The 22,601-nt window shown below is 41.4% G+C and overlaps 1 protein-coding gene across 4 annotated transcripts in view; it reads left to right on the top strand.

The window, feature by feature from the left end:
• Nucleotides 1-2,808: 2,808 nt before the first annotated feature.
• LOC110527723 (interleukin-17 receptor D) overlaps nucleotides 2,809-22,601 on the top strand; it is a 59,365-nt gene continuing 39,572 nt past the window's right edge. For all 4 annotated transcript variants that reach the window (XM_036983217.1, XM_021609186.2, XM_036983216.1 and 1 more), the window contains exon 1: nucleotides 2,809-3,179. In XM_036983217.1, the coding sequence (XP_036839112.1) occupies nucleotides 3,060-3,179 (120 nt within the window). In that variant the 5' untranslated portion in view covers nucleotides 2,809-3,059. The remainder of the gene's footprint in view (nucleotides 3,180-22,601) is intronic.

Below are 22,601 nucleotides of genomic sequence, written 5' to 3'. Positions count from 1 at the left end.
GGGGGTAAAATAAAAAAAATAAAAAAGAGATTTCTAAACCTCTCTGCCATTGACAGTAATCCTGTCAATGAATGCTCCGTCCTCACAGGCACCTGAGCCTGTGTAGGGATGTGATTTGAATGTGACTGAAGGAGTGGGATGGTTGTTTTGATTTGTTTTTGTATTTTGTATTATCTTCAAACCTGTACAGTAGGTGGTAGCAATACACTGTCATGACGTTGGCCTGGGGTTAGGTTTATGACAGTCATAAATACCTCTTCCCCCCTTTTTCCTCTCTCTACCCTACTGAGGTTACATTTGCAACAACCCTTGGCTAACATAGAAATTCTGGGAACATCAGTAGGTGGGGGGAAATGAACTATATTCTGGTAATCCGAACAATTGAACATATGCGGTGGTACTTAATGAATATGATGTCAGTTCGTTTGTCATCTGAGACATTCTCATCAATGATAAGATGACATAAACTCTACAGTGGAAAGTCTACACATCAGAGTTATCAGATTCACATGGAATTGTTGTTCAATTTAAATATTTGAATATGAAATTATTCGTGATGGGACGAAATGTAATTTTAGCTTCTAAAATGTGAGATTTGGGTCTTCATAAGATATGGCTCTGCTCAATCAGTGGACCGCCCCGGTGAAGGGACATGGGCTATAAAACTTTTCAAACACGACCTCCTCTCCCTTTCCTATATGAGCCCTTGACGACAATATAACTTCCTGTTCCGAAGATGTGAGGACGACGGTCCTATGTCAGAATAATAGATGTTCAGATAATAACTACAGAACGAAGCCAACATCAGCGTGAGCTTTGATTGCGAATGGTATGAACTTTGAACTCTTATTCACTACAGAAGTGATACCTCCTAGCCGTTGAGTTAGCAACAGCAGATGCAAACAAGGGTTAGGAAGGAACAGACAGAGTATCCCGTCTATCACACAACGACGTTACTACAACGTATCCAATTGACCACCAGAGACATTCTTCAAAGGACCCGGTTGGGCAACACGGCCTTCCATCTACCACCAACCTACCGAAGCGCAGCTCAGAGTAAATATTTATTGCATTTTCCTTTTCCCAAATGAGCGGTAATTTAGAATGCATAAGATACTGTATTTACGATAGCACAGCTTTGCCTTTGTACCTGTCTTCCCGCTCCTTCAATCAAACCCAGCCCCTTTTCTTTTGTGTAACAAGCTGTCATATCTCTTCCGCTCGCTAGGGACGTTTTCCTTCATGACTTCATTTGTAATCAATTTATGATTTAATTATGTGTATGTGTAATTCTGTGTGATTAGTTAGGTATCTAGTAAATAAATAATGAAACCCAATTTTGTATTGCTGATTCAAATTGTTACCCAGGGTTCGTGCAGATAACCAAGAATTTACAACTTTCAGATGAGACTGAAGTAAGATGACGATTGATATTGACTGCTATTGATGTAAAATATTACTAGGTCTTTAAGAGTTTATTCAGAAGATAACAGCACTATAAATATTATTTTTGTGGTGCCCGACTCTCTAGTTAATTACATTTACATGATTAGCTCAATCAGGTGATATTCATTACGGAGAAATTATTTTATAGAATAGCATGTCATATAACTAAATCCGGCATAGCCAAAGACACGACAACACCAATAGGTGTAGTCTGCCATAAAACTTTATAGAAGAAGAACAAACATGAGCTGTGTTCGAATAACCATACTAACATACTGTATACTGTACTACATACTTAATGGGTATGTACTACATACTATAAGTTCATTTTAGTATACTGTAAATGAACTGTATCATTTCAGTTGATCGTACTAGAGCTTTGCCTGTCTACAGGAAGTTGATGCTGTTTCTCAGTGGCGGATTTAGTTATAGGTTACATAGGCAGTCGCCCATGGCGGGGCACGGGGCACCCGAACAAATTTGTTTGGAATAACGACTATACCACTTAGCTAAGAATGATGTGAATAATCAAGTCAATAAACGTTGATTAGTTAGTTAGTTAGTTAGTTAGATAGCAGATAGTTAATATACTGCCTGGCAAGTTCGATGTATTAGTATCCAACTAATGTTAGGTAACTGCTGTAATGCTATGCGGTTCGTAAGGATAGTGTTTCTAACAAATTGTGAGCCAACGTGCAACATAACTTATTTGAAAAGTCATGCCTTTATTACATTGCTCAACATTTTCTTAACATTTGCCATTAGTTAGTTAAATTAATTTGTATTCGCTCTGGTCGAACTTCGGCTGCATATTTTCCACCATTTTCTTCAAATCTGAAAACGTTGTGAAGCAAGCCACGCCCACTTTCGGGTGAATTGCATTATCGGCCTTAAAAGTACAAAATAGTGCCCTCTGCATGTATACTTTGTATTTTGGTGAATTTAGTACAACATCCGGGAACTTATGGCATACTAACTATATCCATACTATGACCAATATGACCAATAAGTATACTATATACTCAAATCACGTCACAAATAGTATGGTTAGTGCGGTAAGTATGAGTATTCCAACACAGCTTTGGTAAAAGGAATAATAGAGCCATCTGTTGGTTGTTGTTTTGTAATATGTAAATAATATAAAATGTAGGCTACAGATACCGGTAGCCCTTATGGAAACTTGAAAATGTAAGGTTTCAACCCATAGGAGTCAATTGTCAAATGTTCTCTGTATTCGCATAAGTCAACAGCCTTGGGATGCTTCAAGACATATTACAGGTTGAAAGGGGGCGTATACCTGAGGAGCAGGTGGGGACAATTTAGGAACTTTATTGGAGATTTCCAAGACAAATCTGATGAGATTTTTTTTTTTCATTCAAAATGGTCACTTCATTTGTACAATTCCAGAGTGAAAGAACAGGCTCACATATTTGTGGGGGGCGGATAGAAAGTGACCAAATATACTAACTTTATGCCAACCAACTTCAAGAGCTGTAGGTAGGCTACTACAGGCCACAGCCCCACTTTGGGGGGGAACATTAGACCAGCATCACAGAGACATTCTGGGACGGAACGAGCTCCACAGTAGATAGTCTGCATGGACTAGAGAGGGTATGGCTGCGCGAGCAAGACTATTTCATTTAGCCACAATTGTATTCCTGTTTTCGAACTACTACTCCGCCTCCCAGGCACCAGGCACCAATAAAGGAAACTCGGACAAATGCAACAATAAGGTAACATTTTTTTTAAAACTTTTTAAATCAGGCATTTCTGAAAAAGCTGCAGATAAACGTCTTGTCATGAGCGCGCGTCAAGTTCCAAGTCTCGTAGCTTGCTGAGTTCTTCTCATGCTCAGTTTTGACATTTTCTTTAAACCTAGTTGTGGAAATTATAGGAATTATAGCTATTTATCCCAAAACATTTTGGGCGGAAGTTTTTTTTTAAACAAATGAAGTGAACACTTCATGAAGTCAAAGCTTTGGTTGAAAGATATGTATATTCTACTTTACCTTTTTTTCCAGTCTAGTTTTTCAGTGATATTTTATAATAATAGTCTATCCCAATAAACCCACGAAGGATTTCCATACAACCATGTTACCAGTGGTGGGAAAAGTACCCAATTGTCTTACTTGAGTAAAAGTAAAGAACTTGTTTTTAATTTATGGATAGGCAGGAGCACACTACAACGCGCAGACAATTTCCGAACGAAGTGTTTGTGTTTAGTGAGTCCTCCAGGTCAGAGGCGCTAGGGATGACCAAGGATGTTCTCTTAAATGTGTGAATTGGACCATTTTCTTGTCCTGCTAAGCATTCAAAATGGAAAGAGTAATTTGGGTGTCAGGGAAAAGGAATGACGTAAAAAGGACATTACTACATTTCCTAAAGAAAATAAAGTCAAGTACAGATACTACTTAAGTAGTACTTTAAAGTGTTTTCACAGACGTACTTTACACCTACAAAAACATGGAAAGGGGAAAAACGAATCTAACTAGTAGTGGACAGTTGGAAATGGCTATTAGTTATATAAGGTGAAACTGTTGCAGGTGAGAAGTGGTGTGTGTGTCTCTGATCCACTGTCTCCAAAAAGGTGTTGACCTTAGTACAGTCCCATTTCACTGCCAATTGTCATGATAATGTTGTGACAGTAGACATGACACAAGGGGTGTTGGGGACCTATATTTTAGAGGGGGCATGAAGTATAATGATTAGAGAATAATCATTATGCCTATTTCTGTGTAAAAATAAATAATAATAATTCAAAAAGTGCCAAGAAACATTCAAAGTCCTCTAAATTTTCTGGATTGACTGACCTTCATGTCTTAAAGCAATGATGCACGGTCGTTTTCTCTTTGTTTATTTGAGCTGTTCTTGCCATAATATGGACTTGGTATTTTACTAAATAGGGCTATCACAATACAACTGATTGGCTCAAATGCATTTAGAAGGAAAGAAATTCCACAAATTCAATTTAACAGAAATGTATCATGTTAGAAAATGCTTTTTAGAACTTTCTCACCGACGGCACAAACTGTCATTCTGTATTGTCAGCCAAACTATGAAGCATATTCATTTGCAAGTGATGGACAGTTGAAGAACCTAACTTTTTTTCATAATGGATATATCTGGGAATTGCATCATAGGTTTCAGCGGAAGTCTGGAGGAAAAATGCAATCAACACATTTATATATAACAGGTTATGTGTCCCAAATGGCACCCTATTCCCTATATAGTACCCAACTTTTGACACAGAGAAAGTAGTGCACTATAAAGGGAATAAGGTTCCATTTGGGACGCAGGGCAGGTGAAATCACCCCTTTGGTTTCCTTTTGTGCTTACAACCACAAAGTCCCGCCATACTACAGGGGACAACGAGATAGTTGTTTGAAGAGGGTCCCTGTCGTACCTCTATGGGCCGGTTAAAATGTTTAAAAACATAGCAGAGAACTCGTTTCTCTGAACTAAATTAAATAAGGGAAATGCATTAGTCTATTTTGAAGAGTACACGGTCCACACATAATTTGTATTTTTGTTGGCATAAAATAAATGTTCTGATTGTAATTTGGAAGACTGCTTCCCAATTGTTTCAATTGTCTGCTGTACTTCCTATTATGTGGACAGCCATGCGATCAGAGGCAACAATAACATTGATAGCAGCAATAGCACTAATCACAATACGACTCTGTTTTCGGTTCCTTGTTAGACTCCAAAAGACAAAACCATAAAACAAAATGTCAATTTGTGTCTGATGTATGAGAAAAGACCGAATTGTGAATTCCCGGAGTGTAACCCTACATTAGTGTGTTTTGCACCCATTGTCAATGTCCCTATTATTCCTAGTCATGCCTTGATTTACAGTGTCAAAGGGATGGAAAGAAAAAAGACAATGTTTTACAATGTCTCCAGACGTACACAAACAGTGGCCTGGCCAAGTCTTTTATTGTGGTGGCCTTGGGATCTCTTACCAGCCCTGGCTTGACTGCACATGTGGGACACATGTTTCCTTCACTTTGTCTTTGTTAATCACAAACTCTCAAAAGAAATAACCCCCTCTTGTTCTCTCTTTTCTTATGTCTGTAACATCTGGCTGCAGATGAATGATGTCGGGGAGGGAGGTGCATTTGCTTCATAGTGTTGATGGTGTGTGGAGGGAGAGAGCGTTTGTAAGAGGGAGAGTGTGTTTTCATGCTGAAATGTGTTCTGTTTATTTTTTTTATTTAACCTTTTGTTTAACCAGGTAGGCCAGTTGAGAGCAAGTTCTCATTTAAAACTGCGACCTGGCCAATATAAAGTAAAGAAGTGCTACACAGAGTTACACATGGAAACTGTGTGTGCGCCATGCTCGCACCTGTGTGTGTGCATTGTGGTAACAAGGTTTAGAGTTATTCCTCTCCACCTCCTTAAGGGAGCATTGAAAACCACCCAACCAACTCGTATCCTTGGAGGCAGTTTTGTGTCTGTTCTGTGGGAAAGTTCCTGGTTGGCTAGCTCTGAATCGGGACAGAGCCATTGCCCTGGAGCTTTTCTCAATGAGGAGGCCTGGGCCTTTCAGATGCATGGCTGCCTGCCTTTGACAGGGAGGGAGGGAGGGAATCTTGCTCCTAGGGAAGAATGGCTGCTTGGCCCTGGTAAACGGGAGGTATGTTAAAAGTGAATTAAAAGTCCAGTGTGTCTGTCCACCCTACTAGGGTGCACTGCATTGTTGATGGGCTGGTCAGAAGCTAGGTTTATGAATGAACCCGTGCAAGAAATGAATAAATAATGAAATGTTCAGAGTTAGAAATAAGTTTTGCTTTTGTGTGGAATTGTTTATCTAATTAGATTTTGTACAAACGTGCGCAGCCGCGTGCACACACACACACCCACGCACTTTCAAAGACTGGCCGTGTCCAATTACCCATATTAGCGTTTTAAATACTATGCGAAAAAATGTTTTATAGTATGTGAAATTTGGAAAATAGTACTCTGAATGTGTCATCTAATGCACGATTGCGTTGAGTCCCGCCATTCTTTCATTTTGGTACAGCGCGTAAATGTATCTGATTATCAGCTGTAGTCAAACACCCAAGTCGGGAAAGACAAGTGACTTCTACTAGATCAAATGCCGAATTAGTATGCAGTTTAAGTATGTAGGACGCTAGTATGGGTTTTCAGATACAGTGACTGTATGAGTCTGACAGACTGAAGTCATTACCACCAATTATCCAATCTTTCCTCTTTACCTCATCAGTGATCTGCTACCCGGGGCACTTCCTACTTCCTGCCAAAGGCTCAGAGCCCAGAATGAGATTATACAGTGGTCTCTTCAAAAGCTCCAGAGTCAGACATCTCTATGAAGTTACGATACAAGGTACTCGCCTGTGTTTCAATATGACCCGACTGACCAGTAATTTAATTATGACTACTGTGACACAACGGCTCAGACCCCCAAAGTGAGATTACACAGTGCTCCATTCAAATGCTAAAGAAACACAAGGTACATTCCGGTGTTCATTGTTACTCCTCAGTAGTTATTTTATGACTACCACCATACAATGTGCGCAGCCATAGAGGTTAGGGTGCTCAATATAGTACTTTGTTACCTTGTGTTGCCGTAGGAAGTGTTACTGCACTTTATGTTGTGTTGGTTTGGTTGCTCAATATCCACAATTTTAGTTGTTTTTCTTCCATGGAGTTGAACAAGTAAATATAATTTATGCATTTATTCGATTAGGGAAGAGACAAACATGTGTATGCACATTAGTTTCTATTTTGCCCTGTCTTAATCATTCTTTCACCCCCCCCTCACACAGCTTAATGTGGGCTCTCACATTTTTCAACATGTTTTGTTTTACAAAAGGATAGATTTGGAGTGAGAGAAACTTGGATTTTTCAGCAGGTACATATGCAGGATGCTACACTCCACAGCATGGCCTTCGCTCCAGATCAAAACTCCAAACCTACAACCTAATTTTGACGAATTTAACCAGAGAAATTACTGCTTCCAAGTTTTTATTTTTGCAAGCTATACGGAGGGTGCTCTAGTCAGCAAACAGCAGAGACCTGAGGACACCATTCTAACCTGGAACTGAGCCAGATACAAATTCAATTAGCACTACGGTGTGAAGTAAAAGGTATTTGGGCCCAACAAGTGTGAGTCTTTTGAAGTGTCCTCTGAAGCCCTTTCCTGCTGTTCAAAGACCATTCACTGACAATTTCAACAATAAATCTGCCTCCAGAAATAAAAGCTTCTCCCAAGTGGGTGGGACACCTACTCCCATTCCCTGCTGCACTTCCTAGGATTCTACCTGGCGATCTGTTCACCGTCTCCTGACCTATCTCCCCGTCTGGTACAGGTACCTCCACCACACTCACCCCTCTCACCCGAGCTTTCACTCACTTCCAGCACACACACACTGTTGGGGCGAGTGACTCTGAACTTACGATGCCTAGCTCCAAGTCGTGTGTGTGTGTATACACTTTTTTCTTTTTTTCTTTCTTGTGCATTTTGCAATTTGCCTCATGACTCCTGCATACTTTGACTACAAACTTTCTTTACCCAACTGTGGGACAGACTGTTTGTTCCCACACTCGGGACTCCGACTCTCTCTATTGGTTACAGACTTTTGGCCTCCACATCCTATTCTAACCACCTCTCGCCGGCTTTGTATTCATGTTACCTGATGAAATTGCTGTACAATATGATCTTGTTTCCATCTGATGCACATTCAAATGTCATAAATCTGCACTGCAGAGCTCTCCTTGTCCTATGCCGTGCCTTGATTATATTACTGTTGATGATATCTGGAAATTGACCAGGGTGTACATGCACATCTACTGTTGCTAGCCCCAATTCTGACTTGTGCTCTGATATCTGTTTCACTGATTTCTGCTCTTGTAAAAGAAAAACGTGTTTTCTGCACGTTAACACTAGAAGCTTATTGCCTAAAATGTATCAATTGAAAGTGTGGGTTCACAGCTCCAATCCAGATGTGTTGGTCATTACTGAGACGTGGTTAAGAGTGTTTTGAATACTGATGTTAACCTTTCTGGTTATAACCTTTTTCGACAAGACAGATCTTCCAAAGGTGGGGGAGTGGCAATATTTACCAAGGATCACCTTCAATGCTCGGTTGTCTCCACCAAGTCTGTCCCCAAACAATTTGATTTGCTGGTTTTAAGCTTTGAACTTTCTAATAGCACCCAGCAACAGTCAACAAAGAGCTATCGTCCTCCACCAGCGCCAGCCTGTACCCTACCTGCCCTAAGCTCTCTCCTGGCCCCTTACACTAAGTCTGAATTTGTCCTGCAAGGTGACCTAAACTGGGACATGCTTAAACCACCTGACCAAGTCCTAAAGCAATGGCTCCCTAAATCTTTCTGATTATCACCAATCCCACATGGTATGACTCCAACCACCCAGAAAAGGCTACTCTCCTCGACATTATCCTCACAAATAATCCTGATGGGTATCAGTCTGGTGTTTTCTTTATTGACCTTAGTGATCACTGTTTTACAGCCTGTGTTCGTAATGGCTGCTCAGTGAAATTACCTGTCCTGATTTGTCATCGACGCTGGCTAAAAAACTTTAAGGAGCATGCCATTCTTCATGTACTGGCCTCTGTAAAATGGTATAGAATCAGCTTGATCCCCTCTGTCAAAGACGCTTGGACCTTTAATTTTTTTTATTTTCAGTGGTATTGTTAACACGCCCCCATAAATAAAATGAGAATTAAAAACAGGTTCAGCCCCTGGTTTGACCATGATCTTGCAGTTACTCTACCTCAAGAATTGCATTTGGCGAATGGCTCGGCACACGCATACTCAGGTGACTAGCTCGCATTCAGGCAAATGAGAAATGTGCACTCAAACTATCCAGAAGGCCGAAGTTAGTTACTTTAAAGAGTAGTTCTCTCTCTGGGTCTAACCCCAAGAAGTTCTGGAAAATTGTCAAATTCCTGTAGAATAAACCCTCCTTCTCACAGCTGCCCATGTCCCTTAATATTGATGTGGTTGCTACTGATAAGAAGTACATGGCTGAGCTCTTTAATCACCACTTCATTAAGTCAGGATTCCTATTTAACTCATGCCTCCTTGCCCGTCCAACATTTCCTCATCTCCCACCCCTTTTAATGCGACTATCCCCGATGCTTCTCCCTCTTTTCCCCCTGCCCCGCTACAAAGTTTCTCCCTGCAAGCAGTCACTGAGTCAGAGGTTCTAAGGGAGCTCCTTATACCCAAAAGAACATTTGGGTCAGATGGTTTAGACCCTTTCTTCTTTAAGGTTGCTGCCTCTATCATCACCAAGCCTATCTCCAATGTTTTTAACCTGTCTCTCCTTCCTGGGAGGTTCCCATTGCTTGGAAGGCAGCCACAGTTCGTCCTTTATTTAAAGGGGGAGAGCAAGCTGATCCTAACTGTTATAGACCTATTTCAATTTCCCCTGTTTATCAAAAGTGTTGGAAAAACTTGTCAATAATCAACTGACTAGCTTTATTGATGTCTATAGTATTCTCTCTATGCAATCTGGTTTCCACTCAGGTAATGGATGTGTCACTGCAACCTTAAATTGTCACCATTGCCATAGATTCTAAGCAATATTGTGTTGCTATTTTTGACTTGGCCAAAGCTTTTGATACGTTAGACCATTCCATTCCTGTGGTCCGGCTAAGGTGAATTGATGTCTCTGAGGGGTCTTTGGCCTGGTTTGCTAACTACCTCTCTCAAAGAATGCAGTGTATAAAGTCAGAAAATCTGCTGCCTGTCACCAAGGGAGTACCCCAAGGCTCAACATAGATCAGGCAGCAGGAAGCTCTCTCATCCATTTATATGCAGATCGTCTTATATTCAGCTGGCCCCTCCCTGGATTTTGTGATAAATGCTCTACAACAAAGCTTTCTTAGTGTCCAACAAGCTTTCTCTACCCTTAACTTTGTTCTGAACACCTCCAAAACAAAGGTCATGTGGTTTGGTAAGAAGAATGCCCCTCTTCCCACAGGTGTTATTACTACCTCTGAGGGTTTAGAGCTTGAGGCTAGAGGTCGACCGACTAATCGGAATGGCCGATTTAATTAGGGCCGATTTCCAAGTTTTCATAACAATCGGAAATCGGTATATATATATATTTTTACACCTTTTTATTTAATATTTATTTAACTTGGCAAGTCAGGTAAGAACACATTCTTATTTTCAATGATGGCCTAGAAACAGTGGGTTAACTGCCTCGTTCAGGGGCAGAACGACATATTTTCACCTTCTCAGCTCGGGGGATCCAGTCTTGCAACCTTACAGTTAAATAGTCCAACGCAATAACGACCTGCCTCTCTCTCGTGGCACTCCACAAGGAGACTGCCTGTTACATAAATGCAGTAAGCCAAGGTAAGTTGCTAGCTAGCATCACACTTATAAAAAACAATTAGAATCACTAGTTAACTACACGTGGTTGATATTACTAGATATTATCTAGTGTGTCAAGCATATAATCTGACTGAGCATACAAGTATATAAGTATCTGACTGAGCGGTGGTAAGCAGACGCGTAAACATTAATTCAAACAGCACTCTCGTGCGTTTTGCCAGCAGCTCTTCGTTGTGCGTCAAGCATTGTGCTGTTTATGACTTCATGCCTATCAACTCCTGAGATGAGGCTGGTGTAACCGAAGTGAAATAGCTGGCTAGTTAGCGCTCGCTAATAGCATTTCAAACCTCACTCGCTCTGAGCCTTGGGGTGGTTGTTTCCCTTGCTCTGCATGGGTAACGCTGCTTCAATGTGGTGGCTGTTGTCGTTGTGTTGCTGGTTCGAGCCCAGGGAGGAGCGAGGAGAGGGACGGAAGCTATACTATTACACTGGCAATACTAAAGTGCCTATAAGAACATCCAATAGTCAACGGTTAATTAAATACAAATGGTATAGAGGGAAATAGTCTTAATTCCTATAATAACTACAACCTAAAACTTCTTACCTGGGAATATTGAAGACTCATGTTAAAAGGAACCACCAGCTTTCATATGTTCTCATGTTCTGAGCACGGAACTGAAACGTTAGCTTTCTTACATAGCACATACTGCACTTTTTCTTTCTTCTCCGACACTTTGTTTTGCATTACTTAAACCAAATTGAACATGTTTCATTATTTCCTTGAGGCTAAATTGATTTTATTGATGTATTATATTAAGTTAAAATAAGCGTTCATTCAGTATTGTTGTAATTGTCATTATTACAAATACATACAAATACAAATCGCTGAATTAATTGGTTTTGGCTTTTTTGGTCCTCCAATAATCGGTATTGGCGTTGAAAAATCATAATCGGTCGACCTCTACTTGAGGCAGTCACCTCATACATGTATTTGGGAGTATGGCTAGACGGTGCACTGTCCTTCTCTCAGCACATATCAAAGCTGCAGGCTAAAGTTAAATGTAGACTTTGTTTCCTTGATTTAGTTGCTCCTCTTTCACCCCAACTGCCAAACTAACCCAGATTCAGATGACCACCTTACCCATGATGGATTACGGAGACATAATTTATAGCTTGGCAGGAAAGAGTGCTCTCGAGCGGCAAGACGTTCTTTACCATTCGGCCATCAGATTTGCCACCAATGCTTCTTATAGGACACATCACTGCACTCTATTATACTCTGTAATCTGGTCATCTCTGTATACCTGTCACAAGACCCACTGGTTGATGCTTATTTATAAAACCCTCTTTGGCCTCACTCCCTCCTATCTGATATCTACTGCAGCCCTCATCCTCCACATACAAAACCTGTTCTGCCAGTCACATTCTGTTGATGATCCCCAAAGCGCACACATCACTGGGTCACTCCTCTTTTTAGTTCGCTGCAGCTATGACTGGAACGAGCTGCAACAAACACTACAACGGGCCAGTTTTATCTCCATCTCTTCATTCAAAGACTCAATCATGAACACTCTTACTGACCGTTGTGGCTGCTTTGTGTGATGTATTGTTCTCTCCCTTTTTGACCTTTGCTGTTGTGCCCAATAATGTTTGTACCATGTTTTGTGCTGCTACCAGGCTGTGTTGTCATGTGTTGCTGCCTTGCTATGTTGTCTTAGGTATCTCTTTATGTAGTGTTGTGTGTTTTTGCCCAATATTTGTTGTATTTATTTATTTTAATCCCAGGGCCCTGTCCCCGCAGGAGGCCTTTTGGTAGGCCGTCACTGTGAATAACAATTTGTTCTTAATTAACTGACTTACCTAGTTAAATAAAAAATAATTCAAAAAAAATATGGAGTCAGAGGAGAGGAGCGAGCCGCTTTCTCGTCATTATCCAGAATCCAGCATTCTTACAGCATGAACCACAACACTCCAAATCCCACTGTCCCCCACCATGCAGACATTTACTTGTTGTGTGTTTGTGTTGTAACGGTGTGTTTGGTAATGTCATTTTGCAGATTATCTCGCTCTCTCAGCTAAACCTGGCTGGCCAGGACTAGAACAGACAGGAAGCCCTTCAGGTCTTTAGTCCCTGGATCCCTGGATCAGGCTTTGGATCATCACTCCGCAGTGTCCTGCTTTAGCAAAACACACATTATTGGGAACCCACGTTGTTTATTTATAAGGCTCTCTTTCAGCCCACCATAGGGCTACAGTCTTCAAAAAGCCTGAGTCCAAGACTCTATTCTTTCCACTAAGTCTTCACATATGATAAGGAAATGTTTTTTAAAACAATTAAATTGAATGTTTTATTGTTGTCTAAAGCTTCCTTTTATGGCTTTCTCCCTTTTTTAATTGAATGTAGAGGTCAACCGATTATGATTTTTCAACGCCGCTACCGATTTATTGGAGGACCAAAAAAAGCTGATTTAAAAAATAAATAAAACATTTTAGTTAATTTATTTATTTGTAATAATGACAATTTCAACAATACTGAATGAACACTTATTTTAACTTAATATAATACATCAATAAAATCATTTTAGCCTCAAATAAATAATGAAACATGTTCAATTTGGTTTAAATAATGCAAAAACAAAGTGTTGGAGAAGAAAGTAAAAGTGCAATATGTGCCATGTAAGAAAGCTAATGTTTAAGTTCCTTGCTCAGAACATGAGAACATATGAAAGCTGGTGGTTCCTTTTAACATGAGTCTTCCCAGGTAAGATGTTTTAGGTTGTAGTTATTATTGATATTATAGGACTATTTCTCTTTATACGATTTGTATTTCATATCTTTGACTATTGGATGTTCTTATAGGCACTTTAGTATTGCCAGTGTAACAGTATAGCTTCCATCCCTCTCCTCGCCACTACCTGGGCTCGAACTAGAACACATCAACAGCAGCCAACCTTTTTCGCGAATGCGCACTGCATCGATTATATGCAACGCAGGACACGCTAGATAAACTAGTAATATCATCAACCATGTGTAACTAGTGATTATGATTGTTTTTTTATACGAAGTGTAATGCTAGCTAGCAACTTACCTTGGCTTCTTACTGCATTCGTGTAACAGGCGGGCTCCTCGTGAGGCAGGTGGTTAGAGCGTTGGACTAGTTAACCGTAAGGTTGCAAGATTGAATCCCTGCGCTGACAAGGTAAAAATCTGTCGTTCTGCCCCTGAACAAGGCAGTTAACCCACCGTTCCTAGGCCGTCATTGAAAATAAGAATGTGTTCTTAACTGACTTGCCTAGTTAAATTAAGGTGTAAAAAAATCTGCAAAATCGGTGTCCAAAATGACCGATTTCCGATTGTCATGAAATCGGCCCTAATTAATCGGCCATTCCGATTAATCGGTCAACCTCTAATTGAATGTCAAATCCTAATTGACTAAACACAGCTATTGTGTCACATTTGAGCAGCTGGGGGTCAGCCCTGCTCTGCCCATGTCTGCTGGGTAAGACATGGGGGTCAGCTACTCTCTCCCCCTGTCTGCTGGGTGAAGCAGAGGAGTCAGCCTTGCTCTGCCCTTGTTTGCTTCATGGACCAGGGGGTCAGCCACTCTCTGCCCCTGTCCACTGTGAATACCAAGGGGTCAGCTCTGCCTCTCTGGCCCTGTCTGCTGGGCTATGTCCCAAATGGCACCCTATTTCCTTTTTAGCGCACTACGCTCTGGCCCCGTCTGCTGGTCAGGACATGGGGTTAGCAACCGTCCTCCACAGGCACGTGTGGTGTGACTGCTAAGGTCAACTGTGCAGAAGCTCCCTAAATCCATTTAACATGGAGAGGAGGGGAGAGAAGAGACTGTGTGTGGTTTCAAAGCTGTAAAAGCCATCAGCTTAGCAGAGAAGCCTGACAAAGAAGTCAAGCTTTCATGGAAGGATAGGACTGTGTCTGGTAAAGTCATGAGTGTTAAAACGCATGTGTTCACTTGCACTTGGCATCCCCCCCCTCCTGAGGATAGTTGGGGCATTCTTCACTGCCATGGAGATTTGTCTCTTGCGGATACCAAGGAAGCCCACATTTGTGTGTGTGATCATTCCTCTGTGTTTAAGCACCTGTTTTTGCCTTTGTGAGAAACTTGGCCCCTCCGAAGGTTAAAAACAGGCCCTGTGTTTACAAAAATTATCCAGTGAGTTCTTGCTCAGTAATGTCATAGCATATGGTAATGTTTCAGAGGGTCAGGCATGCAGGCCGGAAACAAAAGGGCTTGTGTCCCAAAATGCATCCAATTCCCTATATTGAATGCACTACTTTTTATCAGGGCCTATATTCCTCTAGTCAAAAGTAGTGCACTTTGTAGGGACACTGGCATACCGAACGCCACAGCCAGTTATAAACCTTTTTAATTTCCGCATGTACTCGGAAGCTAAGTATTTGTTTCTTGGGCTTTAAGAATGCAACTGATCAAAGTGAATCAGGCCTTGAAAAATAAATAATTTAACTGATTGCATGTAAGGGGATATCGGTAATCAAATTAAGGCTAAGACGACGCCAGCGCAGTAAGTGGAGCTCACTCATGTTCAAAAGCGCATATCAGACCGAGAGGCTGATGCTTCTTAGGTAGACCTTTTTTTTTAGTTTAGAAAACTATCTCCTCGCAGAAGTGACAGTTACAAGGATGGTTAAAAACAGCTTGATTGCCATAGCAACATCAGAGAATCTGGGAAGAAGAGAGTGGTGTTGCAGAACTGCTGTATTTGAAGCATCTTTAATTGAGCATCACATTTGAGTGCAACTCGAGGTAAGCAACCTGAAATTCGAAATAATGCTGGGATTTTTATAGTTGATCCGAAGCAAATGATAGTTGCATGTTTCAATAGCATACACAAAGTTCTTAATGATCGCTACCTGACCTGAGCCAGTTCATGTTAGTTAGCCAGGTTAGCTTCTAAGTTGGCAAGTTAACATTACCATCTGCTTTCCTCAGAACTCTGTTGCCTCCGCTTACTTCACTTCTGTGTAATAACCCACGGAACACTTATAAGCTTGGTTTCTATATTACGTAGCACAGGTAGGCAGCTGCTCAAAAACGTAAGTTGGGGGTGTGACGTTCCAATACTCTTAACAATGAATAATGGTGTTTCTCATATCAAAATGAATGACTGAGCACAGAATGCATCCCTATGCGTCCTACAAATGGAATATCAGAGTAAAGAGCGTGATGTCATATCAGAATGAGTGCTTCAACCACTGCCATAGAGAAGCACAGTGACTGTCATGCTTGCGCTTTTCAGTTATGTACAAGGAGCAAGTTTCTAACCCAAACTACTCAACAGTTATGCTCCATATTATTATCTTTGTGGCAACAGTTTGGGGAAGGCCCTTTCCTGTTTCAGCATGACAATGCCCTCGTGCACAAAGCAAGGTCCATACAGAAATGGTTTGTCGATCAGTGTGGAAGAACTTGACTGGCCTGCACAGAGTCCTGACCTCAACCACATCGAACACCTTTGGGTTGAATTGGAATGCGGACTGAGAGCCAGGCCTAATCGCCCAACATTAGTGCCCAACCTCACTAATGAATGGAAGAACATCCCAGCAATGTTCTAACATCTAGTGGAAAACCTTTGCAGAAGAGTGGAGGCTGTTATAGCAGCAAAGGGGGGACCAACTCCATATTACTGCCCATGATTTTGGAATGGAATGAAACAACTAAATGACCATGCATTTTTCTTCTATTGGAATATTAATGCTAGGTTCCAATGGAAAACAGACACTGCCACATCCATTTGGGATAAATATAACGGAGACTTAAAAATAAAAAATTCCCCTTGGACATCAATATGTATTGCAAAAAACATTAACATAGGTGTGGGGCAAACAGTGGTGCCGTTTTCCCCAAATGCGTATTCCATCTTTAAGACGACTTAACTTATTCAACCTCCTTATCCCGAATCCAGAGAGAATTCAGTCTGGATTCCATGTGATGCATGCCTATTCATGTTTTTACCAGTCGAGGCTGCATAGGGGAGGATGGTTCATTAATATTAACGGAGCAAATGGAATGTCTTCAAACACATGGAAACCATATGTTTTGACGTATTTGATACCATTCCAGCCATTTCCACCAGCCCGTCCTCCCCAATTAAGGTGCCACCAACCTTATGTGGTTCTTACATCGTTGTGTGGATGAAATGCCAAGTGGAGAATTTTAATTTATCATCTCTGCATATGAATGTGGCGGTTTAAGACGTCCATGACATTCTCTTTAATGCTAGTCTGTCAGTGTGAAGAACGTATTGGGTTTTGACATGGGTCCACGGAGTGGTTTCTTGAACCAGACCCCTAGAGAGATGGAACTGGGACTCCAGTGAAGCATATACCACCCCTGGAGCATACATCCATTCATGCACTTACACACACACACAGCCGTGAGAGAAGGGAAAAGGAGTGGAGTAAAGAACGAGTGATTAATTAGCGTTAATAGAGCTTGATAAAGGACACAAAGGTAATTGTCCCAGGAAAAAAGGTTGGGAATGTGAACTCTGATTAGTCCAGCCCTGCCCAGTTGGAGGATGGGACTGGAGTTAGGGGAAGAACCACGGCAAAACCATAGATCAGTAGCATTGGGATAGGGCTGAAATAAAACCGTATAGCCAGGGGAGGGTTAGAGGAAGGACTGAAACCAGCATGGGCATCTATGGTAGGGGCTGGGATAAGGATTGTATGTTTTATTTGTTTATTTAACTAGGCAAGTCAGTTAAGAACAAATGTCTTATTTCAATGATGGCCTACCAAAAGGCCTCCTGCGGGGACGGCGGCTGGGATATAAAATAGGACAAAACACACATCCCAACATTTTGTAGAGGGTCAGGGGTGGAATGATTTTTATTTGGAATTACTTTTGGTACTGAAAGCATCTACAATTTGGATCTGTCGTCAACATTCTGATGTCAAGCCAACAGAATCACATCTGCTACAGTGAAGCTCTGATTTAACTCTCTATAAGAAGGACCCTTCAGGCCAACAATCTCTCAGGCATAATCTACTATGACTATTTATACTGTTGAACCTTCCGTTATTTAAACAATCCAAGTGTGAAAGTAAGTAGATGTGGCTGCTGCATGTGTTCTCCGTTGTTGTTTTGCTGTTCCTGGTGATTTGTTGCACAAACAGAGAAGGGGTCTAGCGTTTTGGATTTGTTTGTTTATCTTTCATCAGTTCAGTTCAGCCTTGGACTTAGTCCAATTGCAACCGTAAACAATGACTTGGACCTCAGACACTTTTTGCAAAAAATCTTCATGGTGTCTGTGGGCTGCAGGCAGAAATCCTTTCTCTGCTACAAGTGAACAGAAAATGGTGAAACGGTGGGGCACATGTAAAGGCTGGTTTACAGTTTGTCTATCAACATGTCTGTAGACAATTGTCATAGCAACTGTCATCTGACCTCACTTTATAGTTTTAAAAAAGTACACTGCTCAAAAAAATAAAGGGAACACTTAAACAACACAATGTAACTCCAAGTCAATCACACTTCTGTGAAATCAAACTGTCCACTTAGGAAGCAACACTGATTGACAATACATTTCACATGCTGTTGTGCAAATGGAATATACAACAGTTGGAAATTACAGGCAATTAGCAAGTCACCCCCAATAAAGGAGTGGTTCTGCAGGTGGGGACCACAGACCACTTCTCAGTTCCTATGCTTCCTGGCTGATGTTTTGGTTACTTTTGAATGCTGGCGGTGCTTTCACTCTAGTGGTAGTCTACAACCCACACAAGTGGCTCAGGTAGTGCAGCTCATCGGCGGCAGGGTAGCCTAGTGGTTAGAGTGTTGGACTAGTAACCGGAAGGTTGCGAGTTCAAACCCCCGAGCTGACAAGGTACAAATCTGTCGTTCTGCCCCTGAACAGGCAGTTAACCCACTGTTCCCAGGCCGTCATTGAAAATAAGAATTTGTTCTTAACTGACTTGCCTGGTTAAATAAAGGTTAAATAAAAAAAAAAATCCAGGATGGCACATCAATGCGAGCTGTGGCAAGAAGGTTTGCTGTGTCTGTCAGCGTAGTGTCCAGAGCATGGAGGCGCTACCAGGAGACAGGCCAATACATCAAGAGACATGGAGGAGGCCGTAGGAGGGCAACAACCCAGCAGCAGTACCGCTACCCCCGCCTTTGTGCAAGGAGGAGCACTGCCGGAGCCCTGCAAAATGACCTCCAGCAAAATGACCTCCAGCAGCCCACAAATGTGCATGTGTCTGCTCAAACTGTCAGAAACAGACTCCATGAGGGTGGTATGAGGGCCCGACGTCCACGTGGGGGTTGTGCTTACGGCCCAACACCGTGCAGGACGTTTGGCATTTGCCAGAGAACACCAAGATTGGCAAATTCGCCACTGGCGCCCTGTGCTCTTCACAGATGAAAGCAGGTTCACACTGAGCACGTGACAGTCTGGAGACGCCGTGGAGAACGTTCTGATGCCTGCAACATCCTCCAGCATGACCGGTTTGGCGGTGGGTCAGTCATGGTGTGGGGTGGCATTTCCTTGGGGGGCCGCACAGCCCTCCATGTGCTCGCCAGAAGTAGCCTGACTGCCATTAGGTACCGAGATGATGAGATCTTCAGACCCCTTGTGAGACCATATGCTGGTGCGGTTGGCCCTGGGTTCCTCCTAATGCAAGACAATGCTAGACCTCATGTGGCTGGAGTGTGTCAGCAGTTCCTGCAAGAGGAAGGCATTGAGGCTATGGACTGGCCCGCCCGTTCCCCAGACCTGAATCCAATTGAGCACATCTGGGACATCATGTCTCGCTCCATCCACCAACGCCACATTGCACCACAGACTGTCCAGGAGTTGGCAGATGCTTTAGTCCAGGTCCATGGAGACCATCCGCCACCTCATCAGGAGCATGCCCAGGCGTTGTAGGGAGGTCATACAGGCACATGGAGGCCACACACACTACTGAGCCTCATTTTGACTTGTTTTAAGGACATTACATCAAAGTTGGATCAGCCTGTAGTATGGTTTTCCACTTTAATTTTGAGTGTGACTCCAAATCCAGACCTCCATGGGTTGATAAATTTGATTTCCATTGATAATTTGTGTGATTTTTGTTGTCAGCACATTCAACTATGTCAAGAAAAAAGTATTGAATAAGAATATTTCATTCTTTCAGATCTAGGATGTGTTATTTTAGTGTTCCTTTTTTTTTTTTGAGCAGTGTATAAATACAAAACTTCAACCTCTGCATGACATCAGCAGCTCGGAACTCCAGATAGCATACTTTCTATTTTAATACCAGTAAACTACTCAGTTTTTTAAAAATGATTTCAGTAAATGTCAACCTAACAAGCTAGGAAACTAAAAGAACATTTCTAAATGTTTTGGTTCGTTCCTAGCTAGCTGGATAGCCAGTTCAAATAAGTACAAGAGTATTGCTGACAACTTCAGCTGCTTTTTAAAAATGAATTATTACAGGAAAATACACCCACAACATTATTTACAAGTTAATGGAGAGCTTACAGAAAATAGCTCCACAATGTGACTAAATAAAAGTAGAATGACCTGAGAATTTTAGAACTCCTGCATCTTGTCACGAGGATTTGGTCTGGTTGCTGTGGCAGTCCGGTAACCATGACAACATACCTTGACAGTCGCAGAGACTCAGTGGCAATATGTGACTTTTTGGGCGACCTGACCAAATTCACATAAATGTGAGTTTTTGGTCTATCATTTTACTTGAAAGTAAGTCTAAGAAGCGTTAGGTATGTTCTGTGTGCTATTTCTATTCATCCCGTTCCTAATTTTTGTGTTTTTTTTTGTAGTTAAAAAAAATATAAATTTTTGTTCACCAGCTTGAACCAGCTGAAACAACATTTTTGTTTATGGAAAATATACTGAATGAAAATATAAAGGCAACAATTTCATATAAGGAAATCAGTCAATTGAAATGTATATAACAAATCAATATAAAACAGCTCTGGTGTACATTCCTGCAGTCAGGATGCCAATTGCACGCTTCCTCAACTTGAGACATCTGTGGCATTGTATTGTGTGACACAACTGCACATTTTAAAGTGTCCTTTTATTGTCCCCAGCACAAGGTGTAAATAATTGTGCTGTTTAATCAGCTTCTAGATACTCCATCCACCTGACAGATTTGGCATATCTTGGCAAAGGAGAAGTGCTCACTAACAGGGATGTAAACACATTTCTGCAATTTATTTCAGCTCATGAAACATGGGACCAACACTTTACATGTTGCGTTTTTATTTTTTGTTCAGTGTAGATTGCACAGAGTTAAAGATGGAGTAACCAAGCTCACTGCTAATGCAACATCAAACTTATTACAACTACAAGTCTACCAACACACCGACGCCTCTGATAATGTGATCCACATGACTCAGTTACATTTGCATCCACCAGGATCCATTTCCGACAGAGAAATATATTTAAACGGTGTAATATCAGAGTTACTGCAAAGTCCGCTTCAATGTGGCTACCTTATTAAGAGAGGTGATGGGCTCATGGCAGACAAGGGGTTTCTCATTGAGAAAGGTGAGGAGGAAATTGGCCTGAGATTTAACATTCCTTCCTTTGCAAAGTCCAACCTACAAATGCCAGAACCAGATGTCAAGATGACAAAGAGCAAAGCATAGGGTGCACGTGGAAAGAACAATAGCCAAAATGTAAGATTTATTTTTATATATTGTAAGATCCCTAACTACAGATTCAAAACATAAACCAGATATGGTTTGTGGTTAGTACGCTGTCCAACTTCCAGCCACACATTCTTAAGAAGTAGACTCGTCATCACACACCCATGCAGACAGACATCTGTATAGGTATTCTTCCTAACATACAGTTGACTTTAAACTCAGTTTTTCACAATTCCTGACATTTAATCCTAGTAGAAATATCTGTTTTAGGTCAGTTAGGATCACCACTTTTTATTTTAAGAATGTGAAATGTCAGAATAATAGTAGGTAGAAGGATTTATTTCAGCTTTTATTTATTTCATCACATTCCCAGTGGGTCAGGAGTTTACATACACTCAATTAGTATTTGGTAGCATTGCCTTTTTAAATTGTTTAACTTGGGTCAAACGTTTCGAGTAGCCTTCCACAAGCTTCCCACAATAAGTTGAGTGAATTTTGGCTCATTTCTCCTGACAGTAATGGTGTAACTAAGTCAGGTTTGTAGGCCTCCTTGCTTGCACACACTTTCAGTGCTGCCCACAACTTTTCTATAGGGTTGAGATCAGGGCTTTGTAATGGCCACTCCAATACCTTGACTTTGTTGTCCTTAAGCCATTTTGCCACTACTTTGGAAGTATGCTTGGGGTCATTGTCCATTTGGTAGACCCATTTGCGACAAAGCTTTAACTTCCTGAATTATGTCTTGAGATGTTGCTTCAATATATCTACATTTTCCGTCCTCATGATGTCATCTATTTTGTGAAGTGCACTAGTCCCACCTGCAGCAAAGCAACCCCACAACATGATGCTGCCACCTCTGTGCTTTACGGTTGGGATGGTGTTCTTCAGCTTGCAAGCTTCCCACTTTTTCCTCCAAACATAATGGTCATTATGGCCAAACAGTTCTATTTTTGTTTCATCAGACCAGAGGACATTTCTCCAAAAAGTACGATCTTTGTCCCCATGTGCAGTTGCAAACCGTAGTCTGGCTATATGTCGATATAGACCTCGTTTTATGAAAGTATGAAACGCATACTGTTGTACCTGTTTCCTCTTCACTAGGTCCTTTGCTGTTGTTCTGGGATTGATTTACACTTTTCGCAACATAGTATGTTCAGCTCTAGGAGGCAGAATGCAT

The sequence above is a fragment of the Oncorhynchus mykiss genome, chromosome 7 (genome assembly GCF_013265735.2).
Source record: "Oncorhynchus mykiss isolate Arlee chromosome 7, USDA_OmykA_1.1, whole genome shotgun sequence".
Taxonomy (NCBI): Eukaryota; Metazoa; Chordata; class Actinopteri; order Salmoniformes; family Salmonidae; genus Oncorhynchus; species Oncorhynchus mykiss.
This window is presented reverse-complemented; position numbering and strand designations above follow the sequence as displayed.